Here is a 15,043-nt window from a genome sequence, read left to right as displayed (position 1 = left end):
ACTGCCTCAACTCAACAAGAGTTGATAAGGGACCACTCACCAACTGTACCACTGCTGCCCCACAACAACCTTTTTATACTACACACATTGATTAGTGCAGCATAAGTGGATGTGCAAATGCTACAGTAACACAGAAACTACTATTTTTTACTATGTGGTCATGTTTACTGTTGGTTCCTGTTACACTCTATGCGTTAGCTTGCTAACTAACAAGATGGAGCATGCACAGTAAATGGTGGTTACAAATGAAGCTAATGTCTAATCTTTGTGCTAAGCTACATTAAACATCTAAGCTGCTATACTGAATACATAAAGATGCTAATATATTTTAACTCTGAGAGAGAAAGAGATAGCAAATAAGATCCAAAAAAACAGTATAAACATTCATGTACTGCTACAGTGACTGATTGTAGTGCATTTTGTGGATTATGCATGAAAATACACAGTGAAAAGCTCATCATGAATAGAAATGTCAAGGTGTGTGTGCCTAACTGTGACTGCGTGCATGCAGACACATGCAGTATGAATGTATTTTTCAAATGTCACCTGGTTTAGTTTTGTTTTACTTACATGCTTGATGTTGCATTGTCTTTTTGTGATGCTGCCGTCCTGACTGGGTCTCTCTCGGGTTGTACCTGGTTAAACAAAGGTTAAAAGTAAAGTGGAACAGACAGAAAGCCAGACAGAAGGAAGCAGGGAATCAGTGTCAAATGGTTAAAAAAAAAAATCAGGGGAACCTTGATGGTGCTTGGCTTAGTGTAGGTGAGTGACGGATGGCAGGGTAAGAGAAGGAGCGAGAGTGAGTGAAGGGTGTGTGTGAGGTGGGGGTGTATAGTGGCCTGTCCTTGTGCCTTCTCCATTCCTTTCCTCTCAGCCTTCCTGTCTCTCCTCTCAGCCTGTTTCTGGCTCATTACCCCCTCTGCCAGCAGACTTCTCTCTTGGCGGCAGTGAAAAGAACTGTCCTCTCTTACTCTCACCAACAGCCGCAGCCTGAGCACGGCCCTGGCCTCCTGATATTAATCAACACACACACACACACACACACACACACACACACACATACACACACACACATTCCTATAAGCCCGCATACACACTCTCCCTAGTGAGCTCCTCTGACAGACACGCTGGTGGGCAGCTGTCTCTTCTCCAGGCCATCACTTGCAAATGAGACATCGAGCCTCTTAGAGAAAGAGGGGAAGCGTGGGATATTAGAAAAGTTTTATTGGGAGGAAACTTTGTTTTCATTGTATGATCTTGTGTGAGCAATTGGGAGAGGGGGTGCTAAATATGCTTAGTGCTGACTGGTGGTTTTATATTTCTCTTGCATGTTGTGTGAGGGAAATACAATTAATTCTAAAAAGGCCCTCTTCATATTTGATAATGCTGTAATTTAAGGAGAGTCAGAAAGGAGATATATATTTGACCAATGCTAACTTTGGGACACCCCACCACCACCACCATTACCATAAAAAACCAAAGACAATATTGGAGCTTGAAGGATATGGGAAAATAATCAAATAGTGCAATCTTGCAATTTAACTGGAGAATAGCTCACAATTTAAACCCGTAAAGGTTTTTTTGAGGCTGATGTTAATATTTAAGTTTGAAATGTGCTAATATTTTATTGTTATTATGCTTATTGTGGCATATCCTCTGATACAGTATACCCACATAAAGCTAATGTCAGACAGTTATATTTATATAGAGACAGCTGAGTTGTTCTTCAAAACAGTGTAGTGTTTTTGTTACACACGACCCTCTCTTGCTTAAAGATATCCCAGAGTGCCAGCCCTTCCCTGTCTTACCCTCTGTGCCCTCTCCTAAAACCTGTGCCTGCTGACAGTCTGCCAGGTGTGCCCATACCCAGGAGACATGCCTGGTGTCACCAAGCAAAGCAGGCTCACATTGGCTGTGAAGAGAGGCAAGATGCCAGCACAGCCACAGAATAATTTTAGGTAGGGGCAGAGAGGATCCCTCATGCTGGTATGTGTGACATTAGCTGGCTGCTATCCCTCTCCTCTCAGCAAAGCTTGTGGCCCCACCTCTTTCTTCACTCCCTGAATAAGTATCTGACCCAATGTCTAAGTCACATATTCCCTGGCAGGGAGTTGGAATATGAAATGATCATATTATTCACGTCCTACCTTTGACATTGTCTGTTAACTATGCAGCAGGCAGCGCAGATAGAACTACAATATGGGAGCATTGTCTGCCTGAGGCAAACCCCCAGGATTAGCGCTGGGCTGTGAAGCAATTTTAGCGTAGTGGCCAAACCTCAGTACTACAACATTTTGTTGATCATGTGATGCACGCTGGGGGCTTTTTTTTTTTTTATAATAATCGGTAATTACTCTTATTGATATCAGAAATTGATCCATATTATTTGGAGATTATAGATGACCTGATGGTTTATCTTATTTTATGCCCTTTCAAATCTGTAGGGAGCTAAGATGCATGACAAAAGAACATGATCTATGAGCCCTAAAATGCTAAAACCTGAAGATGATATGGGTAATTTTTATTTATTTTATTTAAGCATATATACTACCTACCGACTGAGGTAGTATGTCTAAAGATGAAGTAAAGAAAAACCCAGGACATCCAGCACACACCTGCACATGGCTCTTGTGTGTTGTTACACTGCTTCATTCGAAACAATGAGTATTCACTGTGTCTCCTGGTGCGATGCTGTGCTAACAGCTTAGCTTTTCCTCTATTGTGGTGCTGTCTCCCAGGTGTTCCTCCAGTCTTACTGTTCTGATGAGAGCTGCTGGACACTGGGGAGTCTTCCTCTGCTTTCTCAGGCAGACTATGCAATTTAAACCTGCCTCGGGCATGTAGATATTACTCCCTGGCGAGATGGCTGAAAATTAATGGAAATTGTTTTAGAGGAATCATTATTAACATTCTCCTTTGAATGCCCTTTTGTCATTTCAGTCCTGCCTTATATTCTGTTTTATTCTCACGCTAATTTATGCAGCCGTTGACATTCGCGTTGGTGTGTGAATGTGCTGGGAAATGTGAATAATCAGACTAATAATTAGTAATTGCACCGTCACTTCACTGGGCATATTTTTAGCATTATAAGAATATTGCTTATCCTATTTAGCTATTGTTCTTATGCTCACTGTCATCATCTCTGTCTTTTAGCATCCAAGATGTGATGCTTAGGATTGTCTGGTGGAAACTGTAGGCACCACTAATACTTAGGAACAAAGGTATTACAGTTTTTCTCTTCGTTTTCCACTGGTGAAGAAGGCTTGGCTGTGCTGTCGTATAACATTGCAGGCTCACTCATCTCCGGAGCCAGGAAATCACATTCCCTCACACATATGACTCAATTTCACACCCCAAGTTGGATTAAGAGGACTCTTCATTCCAGACCTGCACGCGAAAAAGGGTAAATATCACCCTTGTTCCTGGTGCCGGAAAATCCACTATTTAAATGGGGAGTAATATAACTGACATTTTCCAGTTCATTATGCAGCCCCTGACCTTCATGATGTACGACTTGGATACTTCTCTGGCAAAGGCGAGGCCTGGTTTTCCCTAATGGGAACTGTTTGACCTTGTCAGGAACTAAGGGGAGGTCAGGGATGAAGGCAGCCGTAATCGGCCCAAGAGAGCTGGGATGCAGCTGAGGATCACCTGAAAAGACGACGAGCACTATAACATGCTAAACAGTGGTTAAGGTGGCACTGCATCAGGTCTGTAGTAATTTCAAAAATAAAAATAAACGACTTAAAATTATCACAGTTTCTTGAGTAGTGCAATAATCTATTTGTTTGTTTTCCCAAGTCCCAAGTGCCTTTGATACAGTATGTAAATTTCTGATCTGCAAGGATAATCTGTAGCTGTCAAATGTGTATTGCATCATCTGGTCTTCAGATCTGTTTGTGGCCAAATTGCTGAAGCTTATCACAGATGGATCCAACTAATCTTCAACTGGCTTTTTGCTGTTATGTCCAACTGTACTTTAAAGACTCCTCAGGATCCCAGATAAATCCATCGCATCGCACCAAACGTAATATAAAGTAATCATATCGGGAGTCTTTCACGGATTAGGCTGTTTTGAATGTGACTTATAATCGCTTCCATTTGTATGAACTACAATGACGTGCACTGGGCGCCTGGCAGAGATAATCTTATTATCCAGCTGGCTTTTGTTTTCTGCTGTCTTGCTTTTATTCTTTATTAAAACATTTTGCTGCATTAAACATGCTAATTGTGGCTGGGCATAATTGGGGTCTTGCTTTAAAAACCTCTCCCCTGTTTGGTAGAAGATTAGGAATTTCATCTTCAGGATTATGTATAGAGTACAGTGAAAGCCCATGAAATAGCCTTGCTTTCATTATGTTTAAAGCCATTCAAGCTTATTAATGTGAAAGAAAAATGTATTATTCGCTCCATAATGCCATTGTCCTGTGACAGAAAGACATCAGACGGCAGCTAGTTTGATTGATGGGATTGGTCAACTGATTAGTTCTTGTCCAATCAGTAATCCTCAAGGATCAAACACATCAAGCCAATCAACTTTCAAAAACCCAGAAAATTCAGATAATTCTAGTTCAGTGTATTTTCAGGATTGCTACAGATTTCCCAACATTAGCTGTTAGCGCTGCAACAGCAAAGCTGTAAAATATTCTGCACTTCAGTAATCAGTAATGGAACAGCAGCAAACCTAGCTTTGGACACCAGAAGGGAGAATGAGAGATAAAACCCACCAACACACACAGGAATCCTCATTGATCATAGGTGGCTTTTCATGAGCCTCAGATGTGGAGAGATCAGAGCTTCAATCTTACTATGAAATGATATCTCACAATGTGAAGTGATTCCCAGATCTGCTAAAAAAAAGTCAAAGAAAGTGCAAAGAGAATATTCAGGTGTCAGTATTTCTGCCTCGTTCACCTAGGGGTCTAATAAGTGATCACACAGAAAATGGGGAATCTCTCCCCCATAATGGTGAGCAACTTTTGATTAAGTGTCAAAACATATTTAAAATTTGAACAGTGCCGTCATTCCTGTGGCGTGCTGTTCTCTCCGTGGGGCTTGTCACAGGAGACGTCATGGCATGCAGCTCCAATACATGGGGCTCCTTTTATTTTTCTGTCTGACATGTTAAGTGTGATGGTACAAAGAGGCTCCATTTTAATTGTTTGGACAGATCACTCAAGAGAGAGCAGCTTTGATTTTGGGTGTTGACAGAATAGGCACAGGCTTGCTGAGCTGCTTTGGTGTCTGTCTCGCCAATTCTGGCACTGTAGCGTATTGATCACATCTGTTAGCTTAATGGCAGCACAAGGTAAAGGCCGAGCTTTAGCCAATTTTTCTTAGTAGCTATTGTCAGGGGAGTTTGGTTACTAGAAATTGCTTTGATGCACTGTCATCTTTTTTTTTTATTCAGTCAAATCTTCACTCTTACTCAATTTTTATTTAGCATTTTTTCAGGTACTGTAGATATAAGGAAATCTATGCAGCAAGTTTAGTGACAAACAATCCATTGATCTATAAGCATGGGTCTACTGTATGTGTGATATGTGTATTAAATAAGACAGATGGGCACTTAAGCTGTGCTGTATAGGCAGTTTATGAAATAGGAGTATACTTCGATGAACCTAGTAAGCACTGAGAAATCACCTATTGATGGCCCATAATGTAATAGAACAGTCCTTTTGAATATGCGGGAAGCATAATGTCACACAGTCCATTAATATTCTCCTGCTGTGCCCACGTCTTGCCTCTCTGCTCTGGGGGAATGATCGGGGTGACGGACGATGGGGCGATGACACAAGAAAACAACTTCCCCACCTCCCTTCTTTTCCTCGCCACCCCCTCCGTTTTCTTCACCTCCTCAACCCTTCAACACAACAGCCACAAATTACCCACTTTGCTCGCAATATTATCAGGGCTGATCGTTGGTGTCCATAATTAGTGTCTTAGTGTCGTCTAGCCTCCATTAGGCTAACAATAGAGCCTTGGAACAAGGCCACTTTGGGCAAATAACATGTTGAGAACACTTGACTTTTGTGAAGAGATAGTGAAAAGCATCTGAGGCCATTACTGATCTAAACAGCCTTGAATTGGCGGATGGCTGTGTGAAAACTGTGGATAGCCAGGCAGAAGAATCTTCTCAATTGCACTAAACACACATAGACAGGCACATATGCAGAGAATGCAGTCACCCCAGAAATTGCCGAAACACAGAGACACACGTCTTCTTGCGCAAACAGTGACAGTGTTTTCCCTGTCTGTGCCCATATTCCTTTGACAAAGACATAAATATAAATATCATCACACTGCACGCTGCAGCCTAGTGGAGCTTGTATTTCAATCACGCAGCGTTAGATAGCTTGCTGCTGAGTTTCGTCCCCGGCTACATAGAGAGAGAGGGGGAGAGAGAAAGCTTTGTATTCTGAACCCAGGCCCCGTTTGATCTCCGTCATCGCCCCTCTAAGACATCATTGTGTAACACTGTAAAAGCGGACGGCTTCATGGAGCGAAGGAAATATCAAGGAAGTTATTCATAAATATTAGATAAGATCAAAACAGCCGGTTGCTCTCAGACTCTGAGCTCCTGGGTCAAGCCATCCACATCCCTTTGATTTTTCTTCTTCCACACAGGCTGAGCAGGGGAGGATTGACTGCGCATTGAAATCGAACCCCACCCCCTTTATAAAGCTGAAAAACAGGAAAATATTTTTAAAAACACAGCCCAATCCTGTTGCTAATAAGCCACTAATAAAACACAAATCTACTGTTTTGTTTCACTTCTGATCAACACTTTTCATTATTCATAATTCTTTTGTTTTGATTACCGTCCCTAACGCACAGTGCACCGAACCTGAGGAGATTAATAGGCAGCATTCTCCAAACTCTTCCTCCTCTCCTCCGGAGCTGACACAAATTGGTGAAATATCACTTTGATCATGCCTCCTGAACAACAAACAAAACACAAACCTAATTAGCCTAATTCGAAATCGTTCCAAATGCCTGTGTTTGTTATGAAAGCCTTCTTTCTCAGTGCTGTTGTTAAAGATAAAACTCAGTTGGACGAGTGTCTGCTTTGCCTCTGCATATTTGCCTCTGTGTTTATGGGTTTGCTAAACAAGTACCCAAAATGTGTCATATGACCTTTGGCCTTTCAGTTGACAAAAATGCAAAGGGGCAACAATTTCTCTAGTGCATCAGTCCTCCTGCCTCACGTAGGCTGGAAAGCAGAACAAAGCAAACCCACTTTGAAAAGACTCGCAAGCTGGAGCTGTTTTTCAATGTGGGAAACACACTAAGCTGATTCCTCTGTTGATGTTTCTCATTGCAACCAGGTGGGAATGTCAAGTGGCACAGGAATAAAGAAATCTTTCATTTATTGTACAACCCCAGCAAAGACTGGGTGAAGGATCAGCTAATGTTCTTACAGTAAACTGTAAAAATAGCCATATCATTGGCTTAGCTTTCACCACATCTCATAGAGTCTTAATGATCACGTCAGTACACTTTATAAACTTGTGAATATGCAAAGTCCACCAATGCTATAATAAGGAAAGTGTTCTGGTGCTTTTTCTGCTGGTGCCTCTAATTTGCTGTAAAAGTCGACACATCTTGTCAGCGTCTGTTCCAAGGGCAGCGATGCACCAAAGCTATACAGCATTTGAAGTGTTCACTTACTGCAAGCAGCATGAAGTCTACCTTGCAATGCTAGCGGATTAGCTAATGTTGCCGCGCTAACATATGCAATGACTGCTGGCGAGCTCTTCCCCATTAGGTTGGCACATCAAAGGCGGTAGGAGAACTTCTTCACAGGCAGTTAAAAGTGGGCTCAGTGTGGATCTTGTAAATACCGTCTTTGAGTCTGTGCCTCTCGGGGGACACTTCACACACTCTTCCAGTCAGGAGAAGGGAGGGAGGGGAAAAAGAGGAGCAGTGACAGGCGTCAGAGTGGGAGGAGAGGATGGAGGTATAGGGGGGGAAGAAGGTGGGGGTGAGCCCAGTCCCCTGTCACCATCAGGATAGGATCTGTGGATGAAGAAAATCACTCTCCTCTCCTCTTTCTGTCTGCATCTTGCTCTCATCCTCTCCCTCCTCTTCACACTTCACATGATAGCTGACAGTGAAAGTAGAGCATAGCTGTTTTCCGTTTTCTTTTGAGTCATGTTTTTCATAACACATAAATAGAGCATGTGGCGTCCTGGGAATTCTGTGATTCTGTGTTTCAGTATACAGGCAGACACAATAGCATCCACTCTTCTCAAGTGTTGTTGAAAACATTTTATCCATCATAGCCATTTGTAAGGCCCTGGCGAGGCCCAGGACTCTGCAAGGAGCAGGAAAGAATAAGAGATGTGTTTTGTTTGCAGTCACTCTATTACACACACACACACACACACACACACTTACACACACACACACACACTTACACACACACACACACACACACACACATACATAGCATATGCTCTAAAGCCCATCGCTGCCTGGTTTCGCACTCTGATCAATGCAAATGCTGTTATTTACCCAAGCCTGAAATGAAAAGACTATGGATCAATTTGATGCACTTCCATAGGGTGTGCTCACAATGGCTGGCTGGCTTTTTGTCTTGGCTACACCCCCGCCAACCCCTTCTATTCCTAGCCATACACCCACCTCCTCTTAATCAAGTCCCCCTCAAACCCAAAATCACTAATGCAAAATATAGTACCCCACACACTGTCTCTCAAATGCACAAACTATTATCTATGCATTCTCTTTTTGCACACTCTTTCTCTGTTTCTCTTTTTCTTTCAAACACACCCACAGTGTGACACCAAGGCTGCATCCGTCTGAGCCGTGTGTATCTGTGTGTGCATGTGTGTTTGTGTATGTTTTGGGCTGACCCACTTTCTGTGCTTGGCCGGGCTTGTGCTGCTGTCTGCTGTGCTGTGCTGCTAGGGGGAGATCCCTGCAGACTCCCCCAGAACAGACTCCAGCTCTCCTCCTGACAGACACTCACCGTGGCATGTTATCCCCCCGCAGACTTGAGACCTCTGTCAGTGTGTGTGCGTGTGCGCGATTCAGATACACCTTGATGCAGATGCACAAATGCATCCCCACAAAAATACGTGCACATGGGTGTACAAGTGTTAACAGCATCTTACCAGTGCACGCACAAATACTCCCACACACATATTCAAAGCACATACCATCCTAGATGTGTATATTTTTAATTCCATCCACCCTCCTCTGGCTCCTCCTCCTCTCTTCCCTGTGTTTGTCTGGAGTTATTGTTTCAATCTTGCTGCATCAGGGAGCCCCTGAAGGTTATAAATTAAACATAAATGCAAATGCGCTGAGCCATTGCCCTCCTCCACCTCTCTCCTCTCGCGCACACACCCATTCTCATCATTCAAACAGATCAGTGTGTCTGCGAATTAATAGGAGAACAGTGGGCTTTTTTTAATGAGCAAGGGAGGGAAATTGCAAAGCCACAGCATGGCACACCCAGAGCTGCAGCCGATGCGATGGCTTGAAAAGCCGGGCGCCATCATAGAATATGCTAATGCCCTAGGTCCCCTCACTGTCAGCCTTAGTGTTGCTCTAGATGAGATCAGAGCTGAGGCTTTGATCTGGGACACTGGTGGGAGCCAGAATCGTCATGTGCACAAAGCACACAGAGCAGTAACAGTGTGGATGAGGCTTGTCTAATCAGAAAAGGTGCACATAACCAGTGAGGATGACACTCAACAAAGAAATCTTTGATCTGTTAAGGAGATATAGTTTTGTCTATACTTATACACACACCACCAGCAGACCCATTCTGACTCAATATAAATGTAACGTCATCTCAGGGTGTTTGATAAATAAATAGCCCACTGGTTATTTTGGTGCCATAGGCCTGAGCATATGAATGGTGAAAACTAAGAAGAAAGTATGACCCGAGCGGTCATATGAACTAGAAAAGGTTTTCAGGAATGTCACTCAATTTTGTTTTCTATTAATGAGCTTTCATTTTGTAAAGGTGGAATTAAAGTTCTTGCTGTTGCTGTGTGATAACATAATTTATTAAGTTAATACTATTACAGTATCCTCACAGTATTATTTTTTCTTATTCAATACTGCTAAGAGCCAAAACTGACAAATTACAACTTTGTTAAAGTATAAATATACACGCACACATTCTCTGACTTGTACTAACACTATATCTCCAGCAGGGGTCTTCCCATTGTCACAGACGTGGCTTCATTGTGAATCATCCTTAAATGTACACAAAGTATAAGGCTGCATGGATTTTACCTTCTGTTTTGAACATGTGTCACCTGAAGCAATAGTTAAGTGGTGTGTGGCCATCACTGCCCTTGTAGTCATCAACATTACTGTGGTCATCATTACCTCCACCACTGACATCATCATCATCTTCCTCGCAAATGTTCCCACCATTATGTTTATCATGGCCATCCTCAGCACAAGTCTCATCCCCAAATCCTTCTCTTCGCACCTCCCCTTGTCCCCTCCCCTCCACCCTTCTTTCATCCACAGCTCCCTCTGTTGATCAAATGCATCTGATCTCATCAAAGCAGACCCTCTGCTCATTCAAGTCCCAACAGACACCCCGGCTTCTTTACTAAGCAGTATTCTGCATTCATGTTTGAATACCACTGATGGGAGAGCACATCTTGTAGACGTTTTGGTTTTGTGTGGTCCTACACTGCAGCCTGGGGTTTATTTTCTTCTTTCTTTTTTGTTTCATTGTCATTATCAGTTCAGACAAGTTTGTCTCTGGCAAAGTCAATCGAAGAGAGGAATTTAAAGAGTGTGTTTTATTGAAATAGGTCTCTAATGAAGAATGGCTTTAATATTCATACTACATTCCTATGGACACTTAGTGACTTTATGGTGACCTAATTGTCCTGAATGGCCTTTTTATCTGCTCTCACTTGAAGTAGCTCTGAAGAATATCAGTTTATAGTTTAATATTTCCATGGTTTCCCTCAAACTGTATGATATCATTCTTTATGGAGGAGGGATATTGCTCATTTTCTAGCTAAAAGTGATTGGTGTTCGTGAGGGATGAACTTGTGCTATAGATATTTCAACATTATAGCTGCTAAAAAGTGTGATTACATTCTTATTCCGATTGCGCACAGCATGTGGTTGCGTGTCCGACTCCTGTCAGAGCTGCAGAGAACTGGCTTGAGCCGAGGGACAGAGAGGAAAGAGGGAAAATCAGATCTGGATAACTGCGTAGAAACGCGCTCAGGCAAAGTTAACATCTTCTCATGAGTTTATTTGAAGAATTTGCGAAGTGCGGGGTAAAGACGTCCGTGCGTAATCTGGAGATTGATGATTTCTCCGGTTATTGATTGTTTAAAGGTAATATCCACCATAAACTTAAAGGAAGGGGTCATTCCTTGCCTTCCTGAGATGCATCTATTAAAACAATCGTTGATATTATAATGACAATGATTAAATTTAAGTCATGTCGAAGTAGTGGCTCTTCGGTGACTTCTTTCGGTTTAAAAATCTTTCGGCGAAGTTTAGTAAAACCCAGAAACCTCTCATTTCAGCGTGCGTAATGGCTCGCTACTCCAGTCCGGATTTTCTATGTGAGGCGCGCCGGAGCCCTGGAGGTGGATAAGCTGGTGGAGCCCGCTCTCTCTCATGCCATGCTGGGCCACAAGGGCTCCCGGAGACGCTGCTACATATTACCGAGAACCGGGATGGAGGAGAGGCGGAGGGGGGAAGAAAAAAAGTTTCGTTTAAACCTGGCAGAGAAACTTTCAACATGAAGCCTCACTGACGCATTATTTCACCACCACCACAGCAGCACCAGCGCTACAACAAAGCTTGCTTTTCCACTGAATATATTTTGCACCTCACAGTTTGTGTTTTTCTTCCCCTCTTGTGTTTTTTTTCCTGTGTGCAGCGCTGGTCGGGGCTTGCTGTCACTGCGCGCTGAGATGTTGGAGTGACCATGGCTGCGCAAGTGGCATCGGCTCCGACCAGAACTAATAAAAATAAGAAATTAGCCAGCGGTTTGGGTCCTGAGCTGAATTCGGGGAAATCCGGAGGAGGCGGAGGAGGAGGGACCGTGCAGCGAACTGGACCGATGCTTGGTGCCGGAGATGGGACTCTGAATAATGTAGACCATCACCGCAGAAACGAGCTCAACATGGTTCATTCAACTTCCACGACTCACGGCGCTCCGGACGGCCGTGACAAGGATGGGAATAATCTGACGTCCGCCTCGGCGTCGGCTAATTCAACCACTTCCTCGATCGAAACGGGTTTGATCGCGAACCACAAGCTGAAATGTGTGGGGAGCGGAGATCCCCCTCAGTCACAACCACCGCCGCCGCAGCAGCAGCCGCCGCAATTCGGCCAATTTGCGACACATCAGGCGCGACAGATCCAAAGTAACAACACCGTCAATAACAACGGCCAGGGGCCCCGTGGGGACAGAGGTATGGATCACCAACACCACGGTAAAGAGAACCTGTTGGGGGGGCAGGAGGAGCCTCAGCAGCGCATACCAGGGAAAGGTGAGGGAGACCTCACCTGTAAACCTGCGGAGAGGATGATGGGTACCAGGTACGAACATACAAACTCAGGACCAACTAACAACTCTGAGTTTAATAACAACTATTACACTCCTAGGCCCTGTTATGAGCAACATGGCGGACAGCAGCAACAAAGCAGTGGGATGGGGATAACGCACTCCTCGCCACATAACAGCATGGAGAACTCTCACGAAGCAGGGTATCACAACAGCCAGTATAACCAGTACCCGAGTTACCGGGCGGGCTACGGCGGCGGGGCCTATGGGATGATGGGCCCCTCTGGGTGCCGGCAACCTGGGAACATGATGATGGGCAGCAACTCTTCAGCAAGCCACGGCAAGTCTCCCCTGGGTGCTGGCTCGGGTGGCTTTCAGAGGTTCCCCGGACAAAGTCAGCAGCAGCATCCCTCAGGGGCCACCCCGACCCTCAACCAGCTGCTTACATCCCCAAGCCCGATGATGCGGGGTTATGGCGGTGCCTATCAAGACTACAGCGGCCCCACTGCGCAGCAGCAAGCCGGAATGGGCCTGGGGAAAGAAGTGGGACCCCAGTATGGAGCCACCTCTGCTCATGGCTGGGGTGGACAACAGAGAAACCACCCTCACTCAATGAGCCAGGGAAACGGAGGACAAGGCCTCGGAAGGACGCAGGTGAGTTTTGGAAACTTCAGTTAGGAGCTCCGGTGTGCATCAGTGGACTTGAGCTGTTCATCTCTCATGAGTGTCTCACGCATAATTACTAGTGTGTGTGTGTGTGTGTGTGTGTGTGTGTGTGTGTTGACCACAAACACAGTTAGTGTGTGTCGGGTCCAGTATGTGCGGTGAAGAGAGCCGAAGCTTAAAGGTGAATTATGAGAAAAAACAGGTTAACATTTTATCAGGATGATTTTATGCAGAAGAAAATCTATTGCATGTAGATAATTCAGATTCATATCAGCGTGTTAAATGTTAGACTTTCATGATCTTTAGTATGAAAGAAAGAAAACGCACATTTCTTTTTGGAACATTGTTTAATTAGCAAACATTAGGTTCATTAATACACTGCATCAGGGGCTTTTCTGTCGTCACCAATGCTTCGTTTTACAGTTGTGTAATCTCAGTATTATTTAATTTTCAGTTTTATCTAGTAGGTTATAAAACAACATTACTGTTGGGCAGATTTACATCTTTGCCGACGTGGTGTTAGACACGTTTCAAACGCCCTTTAGAGGACGCGTTGTGTTCGAGGCGTCACAAGTAGAATATCCCTTTACAAAAACCCTATACATCAAAATAAAAGATAATGCTCTGTGATAATCCTCACGTCGTCATGTTTACAATATTGGAAAATCAGGATAATATGGGCACCGCGGCTGCAGACAGACCGCTCGTTCCTCTCTGTGCGCTCCTCGTCCAGAGCGCGTCTGTGCGCCACGTTTATTCCCGTTCAGCTCTGTTCACAATTTGAATATTGGAGGTAAACTGGCTAAAAGCTCTTCGTACTCGTGGCTCACAGTTGACACCCAGTCTGCTTTCTGATTGGCTCCCTGTGGCCCCGCTGGACAGAATGCACTCAGGAAAAAAAGCAGGAGATCTTTGGCCATGGCGCTGTAGTGATGCTGCATTCACGTCTTAGGGGAATACTCCAGACTTGGAGGCCGTCCAACGCAATTATTGAAGTTTTATGAAGGTTTGGCTGCTCCTGATAATTATTCTCATACATTTTTCACACTAAATAGACATATAAAAACACTGCAATAGCAACCCTAAGTGATAATAAAGACTGTGTGTTTCATGTAGCGTGAATTATGATTCTGTTTGAATTAAATGCATGCTACTCCCCAATTTAATCTCTAATACATTTATCTTTTAGATGTAAATGAATAGAAACAAAATACTATTTGGAATATATTGATGTAGTGATTTCCACAAATTTACATCCACAGTCATACAAAATAATCTCAGAAGCTGACTTTTACTTGTTGGGCACTGCTGAATGCCTTGCCTAAAGACACCTTAGTGGTAGCAGTGGTGGAAAGGAAGTAAGTGTTATTAATTATTCAACTGTTCCTCCTTCTGTTTGGGGGAACTGCATTCAAGGATCCCTGGGTGTCCCTGAACCCTGTGCTTAAACATGTCTGTTGTCAACAGCACGCAGACCTGCAGCCAGGGGAGAGTAGCTGCTAGTTCAGAACTCTGAACCCCCCACACAATACCTGTTTTTCCAGAAGAGCCATTATTCTGCAGTTGTTTTTAATGCACTAAATTATGCACACTGCTGGATGGCACATCTGGACGACTGGAGGGCAAGGTGGCTGAGCATAGCTTACACTGTCTGCGTCTCTTCTCACAAAACAAAAGCAGTTCATTAGCCTACATTGTTTCAATCAAAGGCAATTTGCGTTGGATGCTGGGGAAATGAAGTGAATGTTTTAGCGTGGGAGGGTTTGCTGTGGTATTGATTATAGCAAATTATGCACAAATAAGATGGTCACCAGAAACCCGCAGTAATCTCCCTTCTTACTAAAA

General features: G+C 43.9%; 1 protein-coding gene across 5 annotated transcripts in view; it reads left to right on the top strand.

Moving 5' to 3' along the window:
* Window positions 1-11,660: 11,660 nt before the first annotated feature.
* LOC113158695 (AT-rich interactive domain-containing protein 1B-like) overlaps window positions 11,661-15,043 on the top strand; it is a 150,483-nt gene continuing 147,100 nt past the window's right edge. For 4 of the 5 annotated variants that reach the window (XM_026354785.1, XM_026354783.1, XM_026354784.1 and 1 more), the window contains exon 1: window positions 11,661-13,186. In XM_026354785.1, coding sequence (XP_026210570.1) covers window positions 11,951-13,186 — 1,236 coding nt within the window. In that variant the 5' untranslated portion in view covers window positions 11,661-11,950. The remainder of the gene's footprint in view (window positions 13,187-15,043) is intronic. The other variant, XM_026354787.1, reaches the window with a different exon arrangement.

Source organism: Anabas testudineus, chromosome 12 (assembly GCF_900324465.2).
Source record: "Anabas testudineus chromosome 12, fAnaTes1.2, whole genome shotgun sequence".
NCBI classification, from domain to species: Eukaryota; Metazoa; Chordata; class Actinopteri; order Anabantiformes; family Anabantidae; genus Anabas; species Anabas testudineus.
Note: the sequence above shows the minus strand (reverse complement) of the source record. Positions and strands in the feature narration are given on the sequence as shown.